General features: G+C 33.3%; 1 protein-coding gene across 5 annotated transcripts; it reads right to left on the reverse strand.

Annotated features, from left to right (window-relative positions):
- Window positions 1-315: 315 nt before the first annotated feature.
- LOC123701681 (glutathione synthetase-like) lies at window positions 316-19838 on the reverse strand. 5 transcript variants are annotated; one of them, XM_045649181.1, is made up of 13 exons: window positions 14350-14746; window positions 13809-13904; window positions 12580-12696; window positions 12125-12274; window positions 9926-10059; window positions 7298-7340; window positions 5376-5546; window positions 4940-5007; window positions 3976-4080; window positions 3105-3311; window positions 2591-2726; window positions 1844-1935; window positions 316-943 (listed from the first exon to the last, which is right to left on the reverse strand). In XM_045649181.1, exons 1-13 carry the CDS (start codon window positions 14494-14496, stop codon window positions 814-816), a joined length of 1596 nt encoding a protein of 531 aa, XP_045505137.1. In that variant the 5' UTR covers window positions 14497-14746; the 3' UTR covers window positions 316-813. The 5 variants fall into 5 exon arrangements, with proteins under 5 accessions (XP_045505137.1, XP_045505134.1, XP_045505136.1 ...); XM_045649178.1 differs by lacking the exon at window positions 9926-10059 and having other exon boundaries at window positions 12105-12274; window positions 14350-14551; window positions 14667-14721; XM_045649180.1 differs by lacking the exons at window positions 9926-10059; window positions 14350-14746 and adding an exon at window positions 19567-19838 and having other exon boundaries at window positions 12105-12274.
- Window positions 19839-20293: the final 455 nt, after the last annotated feature.

Raw genomic sequence — 20293 nt, forward strand, 5'->3', positions numbered from 1 at the left:
AGAGCGAGTTAGGTGATCTTACCTTACTAGTGACACGTGGGCCACGCCCACATCGCACTTCTATTATGTTCTTACTGTTCTGTGAAAAAAACGAATACGCAATAATTAACAACCAATCTTAAAACATCAAAACAGAAAATATCATAGGAATTTATTGAGTTATAATAAGTCAATACAATAAAGTACATTCGCTCCAGGCAAATAAATGTAAAAAGATTTATAGGTATATATATTTTCTTCACTACATAGTATAAAATAAAGTCGCTTTCTCTGTCCCTATGTCCCTTTCTATGCTTAAATCTTTAAAACTACGCAACGGATTTTGATGCGGTTTTTTTAATAGATAGAGTGATTCAAGAGGAAGGTTTTAGTACATATATAATTCAATAGGTTTTAGCGTGCGAAGCCGCGGGCGGTAAGCTAGTTCTTTATAAATAAAACGCGCACATACGTACTTACGTACGCAACTCTTTTAGGACAGCTATTGCAATTAAAGTGACTTGAATAATAAAAAAATATAGACGCATATTTTTGGTTACATTATGTTTCCTCTATTATTAGAAAAAATGGCCTCGAAAAATGCGTCTTATATTGTCCCAAATACCAACCTCATATTTTATACAACATAAAAAATACTATTTATACATAGTTCAATGCAATAACATTTTGAACATAGTAAAATCATTTTTTATTGAATAAGAAATATCAATGAAATGCAATTCCCACATACACCCATATAAACATCATATTTTTTTTTTTATAAATATATAAAAGAAAAAAGCAGAAAATTATTGAATATAATATCATGTTTTATTATAAATCAAGTAAATATGGTGAATCCAAAGCGCCGAGTCCCGCGGCCACGCCCCCTTCGTTCGCGTCCGCTAGTTTAGTTCGCAACATGTGACCAACTTGACGGTTGCAATATATCTTATCTTTGTTCCTAGAGAAAAAAAGAAAAAAAACATTAAGAAAAACCAAATTACAAAAAAAAAAATCTAGAAATTCACGCAGAATTTGTTTTAGTGAATATAAAAACAAATCGATCTGATTGATAGTATAAAATAATCATGATTTATTTTAGTAAAATGGAAAATAGATAAAATAAAAATACAAAAAAGAGCGTGTGTGAGCACATGTCAGAAGTGAAACTTCTTTGGCAAGACTCAAAGATACCAAAATTGTCGCCTTACTCCATGACGGGACGGTAATGCCATGGCGCGACCTTGAAATTTTAGTCTCAACGCGCCTAAAAAAGTTTTACTTCAAAAAGGCGAATAAAGAGAAGGTAACGGGCTTAATATCAATTGTCATTTTTTTTTCTATACGCCGTTAGTACACCTACGCATTCGTATGCGGCAGCGAATCTCTGCGAAACTACTGCGTAGCGAAATATCTGCGGAATGTTAGTACACAGCAATGTTTTCGCAACTTTTTCGCAATGATATGCCATTGTAATTTTCTCCATGTCTGAAGTTTTCTCCATGCTACCTCTTTTTTGTACGTATTTTTATAAACTGCGTGTCCAATTGCGTATAATACGGGACTAGCGAAACTTAAGCGTCTGTGTAACAGCCATTTCGCAGTTCCTTGCGAAACAATACTGACAAGGACGCAACTATTTCATCTATCTATGTGCTAGAGTGAGACATATCATATGCGAAAACCTTCCATACTACTGACAGTTTTTTCGTTGTTTCGCTGCCGCACGCGAATGCGTAGGTGTGCTAAAGGCGATATAGCTGATAAGTACTTGAATAAAAAACTTCTCATTTATAAAGTAACAAAATATTTCTTTCCCGGCAGAACATAAAAATTTCTAAATAAAAACGTTTTTACATACCCAATGATGACGCCGAAAATGCCCAATTCTGACACCAAATCACTCAAAGGCGGCGGCACGGTTGCACCTGGACGCACTACGTACCCAGATACCTGAAAAATAATGATAAAAAATTAAAGATTGTAACGGAATTTAGCTCCGTCCCCGTGACCACTTGTTGCAGTGTGCGAAACGTTGGGATAATAATACATAATGAATAAATCGGGTTTAAAATCCGTTAAAACCTTTCATTTCTAAATACTGGCGTAAAATCAAACAAGAGAAAAAAAAATCATATTTTAGTATACATAGGTAATTATTTTTAGTATTGCTGAGTCAATCTATTTACATATCAAGATAGACGAATGAAAAATAGATGGTAACAAACACACAAGATTATAGTATCGAAACAAATTTTATATGTTGAATTGTGACTTGTTTTCCTTCGTTTGTGCACAATTTTCCGACTTTAAAAAAAAGAGGAGGATCGTTGTTTGTCAATATGTACGAGTGTTTCGGTTATTGTTTGTGTATGTTATTCGAGAGTTTATGTTTCTTAAATCCCTACTTAATATTATAAATGCGCAAGTAACTGTCTGTCTGTTACGCCTTCCCCCTTAAACCTCTCAACCGATTTTTATGAAATTTGGCACAGACAATCTTTAGACCCTGAGAAAGAACATAGGTTACCTTTTATTGCGAAATATGAACCACGGGCGAAGCCGGGGCGGACCGCTAGTCTAACATAAACAAAAATATATAACTTACCAAAGGCGGTAATATTCTCTCCATAAGTATATAAGCAGCCCTCTCTCTACTGTGCCTCATCCGTAACAACGCTTCTTTTACATCAGCTCCATACAAGTTGTTACCGCCACCTTCGCGTTGCGGTTTTAAGACGAACCTGTAATAAATATACATACTTGTACACAATGATATAGTATATATAAAACGACATGCGTCATGTATCATCACATGTAATGTCATGTGTCACGTGTGATGACGTGTGTCGCGTGTGATATCTTATGTCACGTGTGATGTCGAGTGTCATGTCGGACAACGAGCGTCATGTAACTCATGTATCTTATGTGATGCTAATGTCAGGTGTGATATCAAGTTCTCGTGTGATGTCATGTTTCACGTATGATGTCATGTGGGACGACGAGCGTCATATAACTCATCTATGTTATGTGATGCTACTGTCACGTGTGATGTCATGTCACGTGTGCTATCATGTGTCACGTGTGATGTCTTGAGATGTCGTGTGTCACGTCATACTCACTTCTCAGCATCAGCGAGCGCCATTTCCACGGCCCTTTCCCCATTATCGTCGAAGTCAAGCGAGTACAGGCCCGTGAATATATCCCGCACTCGTGACGTCATCGCACCTTCTGACATGAATGTTTCAAGCACGCCGGGCGCGGCCAGAGCTTGCTGCACCTTCTTAGTGCCCGCCAGTTGGTAGTGGATGGAGGGGCATTTTATCGCTCTGTAGATAGAGAGATTGCTATCAATCTCTGTCTCTGTCTCTGTCTATACAGAGAATGTAATTTTGGACAAAAGGACGCTCAGTTTACGGACAAATGTTGTAATTTATGGGAAAAACAAGTACATTTAGGCGAGACATTATATAACATTTCATCTATACTAATATATTATTGCGTTCAAACACACACACACAAACTCTTCCGCTTTATTATAATAACTATTATTTATAATATTAGCTAATCTCAGTAACTACTGGTCCGATATGAAAAATTCTTTCGGTGTTAGATAGCCCATTTATCGAGGAAGGCTATAGGCTATATACCATTACGCTAAGACCAACAGGAGCGGAGTCACCCGGGTGAAACCGCGAAGCGCAGCTAGTATACTATGAATAGGACAGTTAAAAGCTTGCTCAATTTACTAAAAAAAGGAATAGGTATTAACAACGTATACTAAAAATAGTTTCTATCACTACATAGTATAAAACAAAGTAGTTTTCTCTGTATGTATGCTTAAATCTTTAAAACCACGCAACGGATTTTGATGGTGTTTTTTTTATTAGATAGCATGATTCTCGAGGATGATTTCATTATACAATTTAATAGGTTTTAGACAAAGTGGGCGAAGCCGTTGGCGGAAAGTTAGTAAAGAAATAAATAACATACGAGGATCTTTCCACGCGCAGTCTGGCGTCCCACTCCTTAGTGGAAGGATACTGATCTGGCTCGTACCCCGACCTGTAGTAAACTACCGCCACTGGCTGGCCATCTCTGAAATAATCCATACTAATATTATAAATGCGAAAGTAACCCTGTCTGTCTGTCTGTTACTCAATCACGCCTAAACTACTGAACCAATTTGCATGAAATTTGGTATGGAGATATTTTGATACCCGAGAAAGGACATAGGCTACTTTTTATTGCGAAATATGTACCACGGGCGAAGCCGGGGCGGACCTCTAGTATATTATAAGAAATAACACGAGGTGCCGGGTTAAATATTACTTTGAATGTAATAAGAACGTACTGCGATTCTACACAACTGCCTAATTGATGTAGGTAGTTGATAACAAATCGCAGCAAGTCAACGACTATTAGTAAAGTGAGGGTAGTTGGGTCAAGCATCGTGCAAACAATGTCCGAGCCCCTAGGCACGATTCGTACGAATGCGCCACGATTCAAAGGAAAGCGGCATTTATAGTATTCGACAGCTAAGCATGTTTAGACAGGAAATAGTGACAACTATTCATCCACAAAAATATTAACTCAAAAGTTACATCTAACAATATGTAAATCATGGACGGGAGAATAAACAGCAACATAGTCTGAAAAATAATGTTTGAACAATAAACTCCCTGAAATCAGAACTAGACTAAACCACGCTCGCTCAATGTCGCTATAATGAGCGCATGTGACTTTGAACCTTACTACACCGGAATAGGGTGTTAATTTGCATTTTTACAATAGCACTCGGAAATTTTTAGACGACAATTCTCATAGATTATTGTGTCAATAGACTATGTATATACCTACTTATAGTTTCGTTCCTTATTTATTTTAAATAATCTTAAACATTATTATTTATTTTATTATCTTATATATTTTTAATATACTATGTAAGTGTACTTACAAAATAAGTTGCTTTTTATCATTCAATTCAGTCTCTTCATATATTTCGCCCAACGTTTTCCTATAAATCTGAAACAAATAATTAAATTACTCTCATAAAAAATAACTGAAAATCTAATCATTTGGATAGTTATTTATAGGAATATTTTTGAAATTCATGCTTATTTTTAATTGATGCTAACATGCCACATAAAACACTTTTTTTGCACTTAGAAAAAATAGAATTACAATTTTCTTGAATAACTTTATGATTGCATCATTCATGTAAATCCTATATTATATTTGAAATGAGGTAAATAAAAAAGAGCGTGTGTGCCGACCACATGTGTCAGAAGTGAGACTTCTTTGGCAAGAGCCAAAGGTACCAAAAATCGCCGCTTTTTCATGACGTGACGTTAAAATTTTACTCTCAAGTTACACTTCAAAAAAAATCTCACCATAATGTCGGGCCGTTTCTCCGATATCTCAAATTCGTGGAACCTCTGGTCGCATATATTGTAAGAGACCTCCTCCACGACGAATATGACAACCGCTGATGGGACCGCGAAGAGATCGTACGCCTCTATGATGCCTGAACATAGCCCGGAGAGCGCACGGTTTTCGGGCATCTAAAAGATACAAGCTCTATCAATCTCTATCTAGCCCTACCCCTAGGTCTAAGTACCTCTAGTTAGAGCTGGAGCAAGAGCATTCTTTCGTTTACTTTTAGTGTAAACGAAAACTCGTATTCAGTATTATTCAGTATTTTGAACATTGCATATAATCTTTTCGAACGCACTTAGAACAACGAAAGAATGCTCTACGCCTGTTTACACTTACACCCGTATTCACAAACAGTACTTCCCGAAGTAAAGCATCAACACTGTGCTAAGGGTAACACTTCTCAGTGCGTTCCATTCATCGAGCCTTTCTATTCATAGACAAAACTTAAGTAATGCTTGGCAAAGCAAACGCACTGCGTAAAATGGCGACATGTGATTGGTCCATTTGTATTGCTAAGTTCATGGTAGAGTTTGACAGGAGTAAATGACAATCAATTAACAATCAATTAACCTCAAACCGTTTGTTTAGAAACATTGTTCATTTGATTTGTCGTGGTAATTTTCATATAATAAGCTTACACTTAAAATGTCGCAGCACCACGTGACTGGAAATAAAAAAAAAAACGTAACGGACGCAATGTGGTCAGAGAAATTTTGTTTTACTATCTTCACAAATTACCTAAGTTTAAACATTGTTATGTTATTACTTTGCTATTATGTATGTAATTTTAACTTGGTTTGATATGGCATATTGACTGGCAAACTAAGGAAAATTTAAACGAAAATTTTGAGTGACGTATAAAACAATATGAGTAGGTACATAATTGTATTCCAGTTCTAAGAAAATACCATTCACCACGTCGGAAAGGGGACTAATCGTGGCTCTAGTACGAGACCGACCCATTATTGAAGACAAGCGAACTGATTCAAAAAATATTGAATTAAAAAAGTAAGCTTGGGAGGACTTGACTGTTGCCTTCAACTCACAGCCAAGCCATAAACAACATCTTTCGAAAATCTATAACGTTTTCTAAACTCTTCCGAACTATAGTAATCAAATAAGGATCTTGAAAGTCCCGTACCACTTTTCTTGTTATTATTGTCCTTTGTTCAAATATCCTATCGTTGATATAATTACGAATTCTTCTTCACTGCTATAATTTCTTTTTGACTTTTGAGGTCGAAAGTAACAACAAATTAAGACGACAAAAAAATATAACTTCACACGTTTTGTACACGTGGCCTGTTTTTGGTCTACTATGCGTTGTCTAAAGTAGCTAACGAAGTTGCTTAGCTGTGCGTTCAGTTTATCGAGCGCATAGTGCGCTTCACCACTTAAGTATTGTTTGTGAAATGATTTTGCTACCCCTATGCGTCCATGCCTACTATGATACCTCACAGTAACGTTTGTGAATACGGGTGTTAATCTCTCACGCGTCCTACTATAAAATACAGATTTAGTTACGCGCGAATAACATGCGTAGGACGTGCGAAGGTTTGAGCTTGATAGTGAAGTAAGAATGAGCATTAGCTCGTTTGATCTAAATGCACCGTAATTTATCTGTGTTTACTAACTTTCTATTTGATTTCTTCATCATATCACAAGTAAGGAATCAATATTATTTAATATGGCTTTTTTTTAATTTTATCAATACTACTGTAATATAATAATGACGAGTTTGCTTTCTTATAAACGCGTTAATCACGGGAACTACTTAGCCCGATTTCAAAAATTATTTTACTGATCTCTGAATCCTATAGTAATATAGTTCATATAGTTCGTAAGCTAACTGGGAAGTTTAAACAGTCATACTTACATTTTTAATGAGCTCCCCATGGCCTAACTGCCTCAAGACATAACTGTAATGCAAAAAGGATTATTTTTAAGTGGCAATTTCATTATTTCTATAACTGGCAACATATTAAACTTTCAATAAATTTTGTTATCTATGGAAGAATGGCTGTAATATTTTATTTTATGATTATGTGCCCCCTTCACAATGGGCAGAGTTGGCCCAACCAATGGTCGACGATGTTTGCCGCCATTACGGCGATTATGAATAAACAGGCCGTTTATAAACATTTAGGCCCTTTCACTCGTGATACTACTCGCCCAACACTGCCCATTGTGACGACGGCCCACTACAAATTTTTCATTATCATGAATTGTATTAATACAAAGGGCTCATCCATGAATTACGTTTTACGTTTTCCATTTCCGACTAGACGACGAGATTTTTTTATGACGTCTATGTGTTATGTTTTGAATGTGTTAAGTTATGTTTTGGCGTGTGCGTGCGAACATGTGTGCGTGTGCGTACGTATGTGTGTGCGTGCGTGCCTGTGTGTGTGTATTTGAGTATGTATATTTGTATGTATAAATTCGACCCGTCGTTATTTACGAGTAGGTAACGTAATTTATGAATGTTCCCTTACATGCTCATTCACAGCTTCGATGATTGCAAGACTCTGTTTAATAAACTATTATTAAATAAAAGTAATAGTAATTGTTGCAATATCGAAATGGAAATATCGATTAATACAGAATACAGGACATAGTATTTAAGAAAAAAGTCAAACTAGAAATAAGAAAATTGTAAGAACACAGGTACTCGGTGATTGATAAAAATTGCAACGAAATATGATTAAGTACCTATGTGTTGACTCTCCAGATTAAACAAATAATTTATACAAGAAAAATAAATTATAAATAATATCAATCAATGATCGAGTACTTAAACATTTCAAGCGAAAAGAACAACCATAAATGAAACTAACAAACAACTCATACATTTAACTAATACAATAAAAATATTATTTTTCTAAAGAATACGAACAACACAAATGTTACACTAAATACATTACTATACTACATACATACATACATACTTTTTTATCATGTAAAATATAAGCATGAGTATGCATTTTTTTTATTTAAACTCCTAATAATACCTATGTATTTACGTTACGTTACGTTAGTGTCTCACAATTTTTTATATTATAATAAAATATGTAACCACACCATATATACCTTAGAACAAATTTTTTGTTGTTCAGATAAAATATGTATTTTTTTTATTCTCATTTTGTTGTTGGCAACACAGTATATTCTAATATTAGAATTATATTTGGAACATTCGTCAGACGCATCCACAGTTTAACTATAGTGTTATATTTAATTTTTTTAACACTTATTTAAGCTTTTGAAAGATGTCCGCTCCAACGTATCCCAGCAATGAATGGACAAAGTATAACAATAAAACAAATTGGCATAGACAATTTTATTTTTATATTTACCGACACTGCGGGTGGTCAGGGAACATCTCTCAATTAACCACAACAAGCCAATATCATCATGCACGCCAATACATTTTAAAATTACACAAAAAAATATAAATAAATACATCATAATATTCACACATACGTCCAAAATATAATGAAAAAAAAACATACACTAAAACAAACAAGCATGCTAGACATAGTCATAGATAAAGTGCATAGATAAGCAAGCGCGAATAAAAAGACAGGGCATAGACAAGCTTCTTACATACAGTGAAAAATATATGAGTGACAGCGTGCATAGACAAGATATAGCAAACACATGAGAGATGTTATCTGAACGTATAAGAACTTAATGAGCGTGTACCTTCTTTTTATTCGAATCGCTTCGTAGATTCGAAAATTAAAACAATTATTGTTTTGGAGGGAAAACTTGACTAGAGACAACAGAGACGTGTACGAAATGGTAGATAAAATAGATGTACAAGTAAATAATAGTAAGTATTTTATGTTGTTAATTATTATCTTGAGAAAAGGCATTTTATTTTCCATACATTACAAATAAACAAACCATGAAAAAGATACAATAATTTTTCAAATTATAAGTACCTACGACGCTCTGCCATCTCTGTTTCTCATCTTTATTGGGATAATACGATTTAGTGACACACGTAGCAACAAATTAATCAATTCAAAAATAAGAGAAAATATACAGTATACACAATATATCAATCGAATTTAATCTATACTAATATTATAAAGCTGGAGAGCTTGTTTGTTTGTTTGAACGCGCTAATCTCGGGAACTACTGGTCCGATTTGAAAAATTCTTTCGGCCCATTTATCGTGGAAGGTTATAGGCTATAATATATCATCACGCTACGACACACAGGAGTGAAGCCACGGGGGTGAAACCGCGTGGAGCAGATAGTAGTTCAATAACCCTGATGAAGAATTTTATTCGTTACCTTTCAAAATACAAAAATCTCTATTAGTTTCACAAATATCCGCAAGAGGCGCTACAAAAAATGTCATACAAATATTCAACGCCATCTATTGGTAAATGCAAGTGAATGAGTCAATCACACTAAAGTATACAGTTTACGTAAACTAAATCGTATTATCCGTAAAGGTAAACGCTCATAGCAAGTAACGCAATGCCGGTACCGATACATGGCGGGCAGGTTTGACGTGATGGCGCCAAAACTCGCCGCGACCGTGTTAAATTCCACTTGTTTTATCCGATTGCTGTCCGGCTGCTGCATCAGATAATCCGAACGGAACAGGCCGAGGCTGAGCGACTGAAAAATGTTATTACATCACACTTTGTCCAATCATTGGGACAGTTGACAAAGCGGAATCGTGACCGTAGCATGGCGCAAGACCTCACAGAAATCAGAATGGCACCGATGCAAAAAGAAAAGATTAAGAAATTTCGTAAGTTTTATGTTACTTTCTGAATCCACCAAAAACGACTTAACAATGCCATTTTTTATTCTTATATTTAGTGGTCAGTGGTCGTGCAGTTAAAGGCTTCGTCAACTGTAGAATAATTCTGCACATAAGTAATTTGTATGTTAACTATATAACCCAGTGCCTTATATTTAGTACCTTAATGGATATAAGATGTACTAGTCAATAATTATTTGTATTATTCTTTTTTGCACAATTATGATGACATCATCCTGAACAATTTATGAATATTAACACCGATGTATATACAAAAAGTTTTATAATCTGTATTTAATTGTGAGCATATGTATGAGACAATGGATCAGTTAATCATAATAAAGTAAAAAAATCGATGTTTTGTAATGAAATTTGCATTTAAATTGACATATACTTATATCACTCGAAATAACGATACATTCTTGTCAATATAATGGAAAGCGTGTAGTATCCAATAAATTTAAGATCCATACAGATATTTTAAACGTCTATTTTCACAAGATGACGCTATTCGCGCGACTTTACGCCTTTGACGCACAAGTTGATTGTAATAAGTCAATATTTACTGCGAATCCTTCCTTTGTCTTGCAGCACTGTAAAACTCGTCTTTTTAAGAAGAGTTTCTAACTTTAAATACTTATAACCTAAAGGATAGCCCCCTAAAAACTATCAACATACTTCCGGATAACGGACTTCGAATAAAAGTAAAATATACTTATTCTGTGATTTAAGTTTTTATATTAATATAGATACCGCAGAAAATAAATTAAGCTTCTCATATCACATAGCATTTAGGGTTCTCACACAGTGGTGTCAATTGTCTATTTTTAATTCTTTTTAATTTTAATTCGATTTAATTGACGATCTTATAAAATGACAAAAAATTGATCTTATAAGACATTTTTAACCACATACTTGAATGTTTATTAATTGTGTAGGTATACTTGGATGAATTTATATGTGCCTCAGCAACAGCACTATGTAACGTGACGTGGCATAAAAAAAATGCAATAGTTTTGCAATATTATGTCACTCAATGATCTGAGGATATTTTCATTTGGAATTATAAATTATCGAAAAAAAAAACAATGTAAAATGCATTCTTATTACCTACGCTTCTGTGTAAGACCTCTAAATCCTTGTGTTTAACATCATATAATTATAATAAAGATGCATTTATATATTCACACTAATGCAAAAGTTAGTAATGTTAACATTCATCTATCTACTGTAAGATGATGTCGTATAAAAGCCCACATTGCAAACTGATCGCTGTGCCAAGTGAAACGTGTATGTAAAGCCGAGTGCAATTTAAGCTTGAATTAAATTATATACGTTTAAGAATCCTTTATTCACAGCTATACTGTCTTAATACAGATAAACAATTTGCGGTACTAGGTACGTCAAAATATTTGCGACTAATAATCGCAGGTTACTCATCGGCCCTTAAATTATTAAAAAATAAAAAACAATAAAAATTGTATTCCGTTTATGTTATTTATCAAATAATGATATAAAATATATAAATAAATCTATGCTTGTACTGCAGAGTATACTGATCAAATAAAAATTTTCCACAGTTTATCGAGATATTAAAAAAAAGAAAACCCTGTAACAAATTTAAACACAGAAATATACTTCATTCGTCTCCACCATTTTTTCTGCTAATGCGTTTGTAAAACCTGTACGTCTATTTTTTCACATTTCATATTAAAATTGACAACACAAAAAATCATTTATTTCTATACAAAAAATAACCCCATTCCACCACCACATAATACCGCGCTAACTACATCGCCTACATTGCATATTGGTACAGTGTCGGCCATTCTATCCATCGGCACACCAATAACTAGACCATTGGCACAGCGATACAGCACACTCCACCGTGGGCTACCTTTGTATCTCCCGCGAGACTGGCCCAAGATGGCCAAACCCGGACGCAATGCTGTTGATTTCCACTTGCTTCCACGAGCAGTATGGCGTGTGTTTCGCGCATTGGCTCTCCGTGTGCGGACAACGCGACTCCAGCATGATGTCCGAACGCAGCATGCCTAATGATATCGGCTACCACGACACATTTTTTGTTTATCTATCACATCACCCCTTATGTATAACGAGAAAGCGAGCAAAGTAATCCATAGAGATAACAAAAATACATGTTCTAGCATTGATAGAAGGAATTTGGACAAATCGAAATAAGATCAAGGTTATAACTTTCATTTAAACTATTATAGATGCACAAGTTCCAAATTAAATATAAACTATCTTTGATTAGTAACTGAAATTATCTAATCATTATGACCTTGATTTAACTAAGAAGCATAGCCTGTTTAAGTTTAAATATATATAGTATCAATACTAATAAATACCTGTGCTATTCCCTCTTCACGAACTTTTAACCAAACATCATAAAGCTTAGCTGTAAAATCATCCACTTGTAGGGCATTCTGGAGTGTTTTCTCAAGGAATTCATCATCATGTGCCACCTAAAGTAAAAAATAAAAGCCCTTAGAATAACAATTATATGAAACAACATTTCATAATATGCTGACAGAATATGTTTATTTGATTTATCTGTTAAATGTTATTCAGTTATTTTCTTATCTATATACATATGTATATTTAAAAAGTGTGAAGTTCCCGTGTATCAATGTTTAATGGTTAAGTAGTTGATCAGCCTTCTGTTTCCCACCAGACCGTGCAATTTTTTTTTGGTTAGTGACCTCTGGGAACGGGGCAGTAATAATAAAATTAATAAATAAATATTTCTGGACAATTTTTATACACGGCATGATCTGATCCCATACTAAGGTTTCAGTTGCGTTATGGAAACCAGATGGCTGATAAACATACATATTATATAATTTTAACTAAGCACTTATATAGATAAAATCAACACCCAGACACAGAGCAAACATCTATGTACATCACACAAATATTTGCACTAAGTGGGAATCGAACCCACAACCTCTGGCTTGGAAGGCAGGGTCACTACCAACCAATCCAACTGGTCAGTCAAATTAAGTTAAGTCAAGTAATGTATATATTTGGCAAGTGTAATCATAAATTTGCTATAGTTGCATAAAAAAAAATTCCGTTCAATTTCCTATCAAGTTTAAATTACGAAAAATCTGGTTACAAAATATTTTGTAATTTGCCCTTTGTTTGTTAGTTTCTCTTTATGAAATCGATACATTGTCCATTAAGAAAACAGATAATAAATATTAATTACTACAACATTTAACATAAATTAGAAGAACTATTTGTCAATCATAAACATATCAACTAATAAGACTATTAATATTTAATTTCCAAAGATTGTATGCAATCAAATGTTGGTCATTACAAAAATATCTTAGGGGCGATTTTTCAATCCTTGTACTTGATTGTTCAATCCTTGACTGTTGTAATATTAAACTGTTTCGATTTTTAACCGACTTCAAAAAAGGTTATCAATTCGGACAGTACATTTTTTTTTCAACAACTACTATTTTCACTACTCAATGGCAAAATACAACATGGTATAGATTTCTTAGATTCCTCATTTAAAATTTAAATAATCATACTTATTTTACTTAATATATTGAAATGTACTTACTTTATGCATAAGTTCATTCAAAACTGGCTGCAAATCAATAGCTTTTGTGAATTCTGTGCGAGGAAAGGGGGATGGTAGCAAAACAAAGGGAGCAATCTGAAACAAAGTATTTAAACATTATTATAAAATGAAACACAATTAATTATTTTTTAATTACTTATGCAGTTTAAACAAGATGGCTTAAAAGTTATTAGTACTCTTTTGAAAAAACTTTTTTCTCTATTACTAAGCTGTTGAAAAAGTTATAATGTCTTTTAACCCATTGAGCCCCGAGCGGCCCGATCGGTCCACGACACAATAGATTTTCTATTATGTCTGTGATTCTGGGGCCTGAGTTATTAAATTATGTTTTAAAGACCCCACTCAACAAGAAAAACTATGAAAATGTAGCCATCTAAGAATATATAGGCAAAAGGTTTATGATTGCAATCATAGGATTTATTCAAATTATATTCTTGTGCTCTATTAATGTGCATACCATTAGTTAAAGAAACATTATCAAATTATTTTCAAGTTTATTACTAGAAAATGTGTACTTTACCTGTATCGAATCCTTTGAAAAATGTTTTTTATCCCTCATCCCGACACCATGCATTAGAGCCCAATCTTTTGCCTTTTCAACAACACTTATAAGTATTTTATTATCTATAGGCAATGGTATACATGATGCAAGACGTGATTGACTCATGTTTGTTAGTTTTTAAATACTTTTTTTACAGTAATGAATTGAACAGTTTAGAAAACAAAAATTACAGCAATAACAAAACTAATTTTAATGAAAAATATTGTTCAAAGAGATAGCGCGATTCATGGAGAATCTATTCAGTTTCTTATTACTTTACAGTAGTTAGTACTTACTACACATGATTTTATTTAGGTACGGAATGATTTCTGAAATGAATTAAGAATCAAAATTTTAATCGAATTATCGGTTTTGACTACTGACAATTTCGAATTGACATTTGACACTGACATTGTCATTACTACTTTAATAGAAACAAACATCAAAATTACCACATATAAAATATTACCTATTTATAACGATATTATAATATTTACTTGTGCTATTAATGCAAATTATGTACATAATTTTATTTATTTTTCAATTAACTTATTACTTAATAATCATATTGTCTTGATGAAACCTCTGGTCAAAAATTAATCCTATCCAAGAAGATCCTATCAGTTAAAATTACATAAAGTTGTCGAACAGTAAAAAGACTATGGATTGATCAATGACCTATAATACTAGGGGAACTATATTTTCTATCACCAAAATTTATATTTGTCATCAAGTTGTATCACCAGTGCAAACTTAGCACCCCATCTATGGAATTTTGGGTCGAAAATGACCTTGATCGTTAGGTCCCCGTTAGGTCCTTTAAGGTCCCACAATTTTTTCGTTAGGTCCCCTTTAGTTTTTTTTTTAATAATTTTTTAAATTTTAGGTATAAAAAAATGCAACTTTAGCACCCCATCCATAGAATTTTGGGTCAAAAATGACCTTAATCGATAGGTCTCCGTTAGGTCCTATAAGGTCCCACAATTTTTTCGTTAGGTCCCCTTTAGTTTTTTTTTTAATAATTTTTTTTTTAATTTTAGGTATAAAAAAGTTACACTTTAGCACCCCATCCATAGCAAAATTGGCAAATTTTATCAAAATCGTATTCTTTACCGTTAGGTCCGTATAGGCTTATCATTGAAATTGTTGAATTATTTATTTTATTAAAATTATAAAATAATAAAAACCTGCGCATGCGCCTTCGAGCATTAAGGCATGCGCACATCATACATAAACAATGCGAAATTTAAATTGGTATCGTTTCATTTATTAAATTTAAATCAATAAATAAATCTATACTAGTCACGTCCGAAAGATGAAACTGGCTTTTTATTTCGAAAATTTATTTGGCAATTTTAGCTTAGGATTTTAGTGATTTCTAAAAAAAAAATTTAAAAAAAATATTTTTGAAAACTGAGTTGAAAACATGACGAAAACTTTAAACTATGATTAATAAATTTAAAATGAAACAATTTGAAAGAGATGTAGTTTTCAAGGAAAAACAAGAGTGTTTACGAGAAATATCTCAATGCATTGTTAAGTGTGACTTGATATTTTGATGCTTTTCATCTTGATTGCATTGCACATTATTATAAGTAGGTATGATTTGTTTAATATTATTATTTTGCATGGATGATACCAGTAATCAAGTTAAAAACTATTCAAGCAACAATATAAAATTGAACGATCTGGTCCGTTCAAAATGTTTAAAGACACAAAATCAGTATCTCGACGAGATTTATTCTTTGACCAAACCATGTTATTCATGTTGAAGAGCAGTACAAAAAAAACAAGATGGAATAACTGCAGACATGGAAGAGTTAATGATGTCAGAGATAATGATAGTGATTCTTATTCTTTATTCGCGGCTGAACGCGGCTTTTAGATTTAATATGATTATATTAATTAAACAAAATTTAATTGTATTTTATTATGTTTTTTCTTACTTTCACTAGCTGTTCTTTTTTTTATCTGTATCAGATAACAGTACCAGATTACATACATATAATATTATATAGATGAAGAGGTTGTTAATCTCTCAAAAAAACAAAGCTCGTAATAATAAATTAAAGTATCAAAACTTTATTTCCAACTATAACCTAAGTTACCATAATTATGATGATTGACCCTACGCAGAAACGCCGCGATGACATTCCAGATAGTGTGGCCCTGTGGCCGCTACAAAAAATATATATACACCATAGATTGACACTAATACACTAATAGTTATTTTAAGTCTAGGTTGAAAAGTAGGTTTTTAATAAATAAGCACTCTCAGAACAATAGATTTATTTAATAAATGAAACGATACGATTTTAAATTTCGCGCTGTTTATGTATGATGTGCGCATGCCTTAATGCTCTAAGGCGCATGCGCAGGTTTTTATTATTTTATAATTTTAATAAAATAAATAATTCAACAATTTCAATGATGAGCCTATACGGACCTAACGGTAAAGAATACGATTTTGATAAAATTTGCCAATTTTGCTATGGATGGGGTGCTAAAGTGTAACTTTTTTATACCTAAAATTAAAAAAAAAATTATTAAAAAAAAACTAAAGGGGACCTAACGAAAAAATTGTGGGACCTTATAGGACCTAACGGAGACCTATCGATTAAGGTCATTTTTGACCCAAAATTCTATGGATGGGGTGCTAAAGTTGCATTTTTTTATACCTAAAATTTAAAAAATTATTAAAAAAAAAACTAAACGGGACCTAACGAAAAAATTGTGGGACCTTAAAGGACCTAACGGGGACCTAACGATCAAGGTCATTTTCGACCCAAAATTCCATAGATGGGGTGCTAAGTTTGCACTGGTAGTTGTATCACCTAATAAATAGATCTATCACCACGAAATATTTTCGTTCTCAGATAAACAAAAATTGTTCCCAGGTGTGAATTATCAAATTAATGTTAATATGTGTGTAAAATAAGAGATCGATAACCAATAAAATAATATTGCATTACATGAATATAAACCTCGTTCTTATAATAACAGTTTTATTACTTAAATAATAGCTCTGTGCTCAGAATGGTAGATCTGTCACCAAATAAATCGATTATCGATCCCTGACTGCGACTCCTTTTTATTTGATATTTTGTCACCAATACAGTAGTAACATTTTATTTCGTTCAGATATTAAATTAATAGTATAAGTTACCAATTTAATACATCAATTTATAATTTAAATGAAAAAATGATCAAAGGGGCGGAGACAAATTGGCGCTCTTTAAAAATTGACATATTATCGGATTAGCCATACAGCTTAAAGCTGACCAACCCCCCACCAGAAGCAAAAAATGTGCTTATCGGCCAGAAAAGAAAAAGGGGGCGCCCTTCGAAATCCAAACCAGCGCTGATTATTCAGTGATTATTGTTTTTTAACAATAAATATTGATTATTTTAACTTTAATTAAGTGTTTTATAAACAATTATGCTAACCATTAGCCAGCTATTAAACCAGAGCTGATTATTCAGTGGTTATTATTTTTAAGAATAAATATTGATTATTTTAACTTTTAGTAACATAATATGATTTATTGGTAATCTCTTTAAATTAGTTTGCTTAAATACTTATTAGGACACACCTATTATAATACATACAAAAACATTTATTTGGTACTAGACCTTATATCTCAGGATTTTAAGTGATTTAATGTGGAACTGATTTTGCATTGTTTGGTGACTACATTTTGGTGACAGATCTACTATTTTGAGGACAAAACCTATTATTTAATAAACACAAAACTAATTGGATTGGTGATAGCTTAAATGATACCCTTATACTAGTAGACGCGGCATACGCCAACATCATTGCACTAAAAAACAGCGTAATTATTACATACCTACTTACTAACGCATTATCACCAATACAGTTGTTCTCTCTTTCACTCTCACGCATGAGACATAATACATGTCTCACTCATGTACTTCGTAATAACAACTGCCGATTATAATACAAAAAGAACGTCCAGCCACGACGCTGAATGGTGCGTGACTAAGTGAAACTCGGGCACTTAGCTGAGTTTTTTCTTGCCAAAATAGAGAGCGGGTAACGTATCTAGCTCTTTTATAATATATCATAGGGATTGATACAAAATAATAAATAAAACACAAAAATACAAAAAAAAAAAACGACGTGTGGCACTCGGGGACTGCCGCGGTAAAGCTATTGCATGCTATGCCTTCAAGCCACACCTCTGCCCGTCGAAGTGGAAGTAGGAAATGTATAAAGTAAATGATTTCTGTAATAAAACACTGTATCGGTTAACAGTCTTACCGTAAAATAATAATAATAGGTATGTTCATATTAACTTACCAATTAACATTTCTTAAATCAACTTATATTCAATCAAATCAAATTTTCATTTGGTAAGTAATCAGTTCCCTCGTCCCGCTGTCCCCGTGTACACCTCCCAGTCGCATTGTATCTAAGAGCAATAAACCCATTGTATCATTGTATAATCCGCCGTATTACAAACGGCCGGCATTTTGTAATATGCCAAGTTCGTCTTTTTCCAAAATTCTACAAAAAGATGGTCGCGAGCCGACGGAGCCTCACTTCGTGGGGCTCCTATCTCTATGTCGTTTTAAAAAACATGAACCTAACCTAACCCACCCCCTTATCCAAACCAAAAATTTCTGATTACGAATTTTCGGCCCTCTTCTCTTGTCCCGCGTACCTTCCAATATCTTTAGATGTTTTACATTTCCGATTGCTATTTAGGAAATGTATAGATTTCCTAGGCAATATGTATAAAATAATTTATTTCACACATTTCCGTGCGATTTTAGGAATTACATACATTTCCTAGGAATTTTATACAATGACGGAGTACATACATTTTATTACTTTCCTCTATGAGTCTATGGCCTAGCTAGCCTCTCTAAGCTGTGGTCATAATTAAAAACTTGTTAAAAACTGTCATTTGACATTTGTATTTTGTTAATTGTGTCAAATTATTTACAATTTACATTACCTACATCTGAAAAGGGAAAATGGAAATATTTATTAGTCCTGTACTCTTGCTGTACTCTTTGAGGGGAATCTAAACCATAATTTTGGGCATTTACTTGGACTTTGGAAAAGTTGTGAGAGGAGTGGAGCCATTAACAAAGAAAATAAGTTACAATGAACTTCGGTAGACGGTATGAACGGTATGTATTGAATCAACCCTCTGAAGTACTTACCGTTCCAAACTCACTGGCCTACATCTGTGTCACGTTATAAACATCATTTTCATTCATTTTCACGGTCAGGAGTTCAATCGTTCATGACTCCAACGAGTCAACTGTGTTGCAGTCAATGCCGGACTCGTGCCAGTAGCGCTGGCCTTCATGGCGCCGCACTATATGTTTTTAGACCCGAAAAAGTGACATTCTTGTTTTATTGGAAATATCTAAGGAGCTTCTATAAATTGAATTGAAAAGATTCTATAAATCTTTTAACTGTTGTTAATTTATGCAAATTTTTTGCCGAGGTGTGATCACCGCCCCTTTTTTCTTGGACTACGGATCCTGTGCTGGCAAACGTTCGAGAAACTTTTCTTATCCTATGCTCGGGATTACCCTTAACCTTTGGCTGACGACCTGGTCTAAATGTAACTTTAACGCCGCAGTACCGTCTCATAGACGTTAAAAATTCAATTGAAATAAAATAATATAAATTAAACAATACTATACTGTAACGGTGTTACAAATTGATTCATACATGTTTTAGAACAATTTATTACAGATAAAATAAAACTACTGTCCTTAATTTAATAATAATCAACATTTATTCATGAATACACTATAATTGCTTAGCTAAATTTAGGAACTCTTTTTTTTTATAAATCTACTCATCAATCCACAAATGAACTTAAATAATCGTAACTTCTTTGTATTATAATTAAAAAATAACAAAAATAATGAGTCT

Source organism: Colias croceus, chromosome 22 (genome assembly GCF_905220415.1).
Source record: "Colias croceus chromosome 22, ilColCroc2.1".
NCBI classification, from domain to species: Eukaryota; Metazoa; Arthropoda; class Insecta; order Lepidoptera; family Pieridae; genus Colias; species Colias croceus.

Excerpts from the sequence above, each read along its gene's own strand:
- LOC123701681 (XM_045649181.1), bottom strand. The coding sequence starts at position 14,496 with ATGAGTCAATCACGTCTTGCATCATGTATACCATTGCCTATAGATAAT. Across the intron at positions 13,905-14,349 it reads TTTCAAAGGATTCGATACAG|ATTGCTCCCTTTGTTTTGCT; the intron begins GTAAAGTACACA and ends ACTTTGTTTCAG. Across the intron at positions 944-1,843 it reads ATTTTCGGCGTCATCATTGG|GAACAAAGATAAGATATATT; the intron begins GTATGTAAAAAC and ends TTTTTTCTCTAG.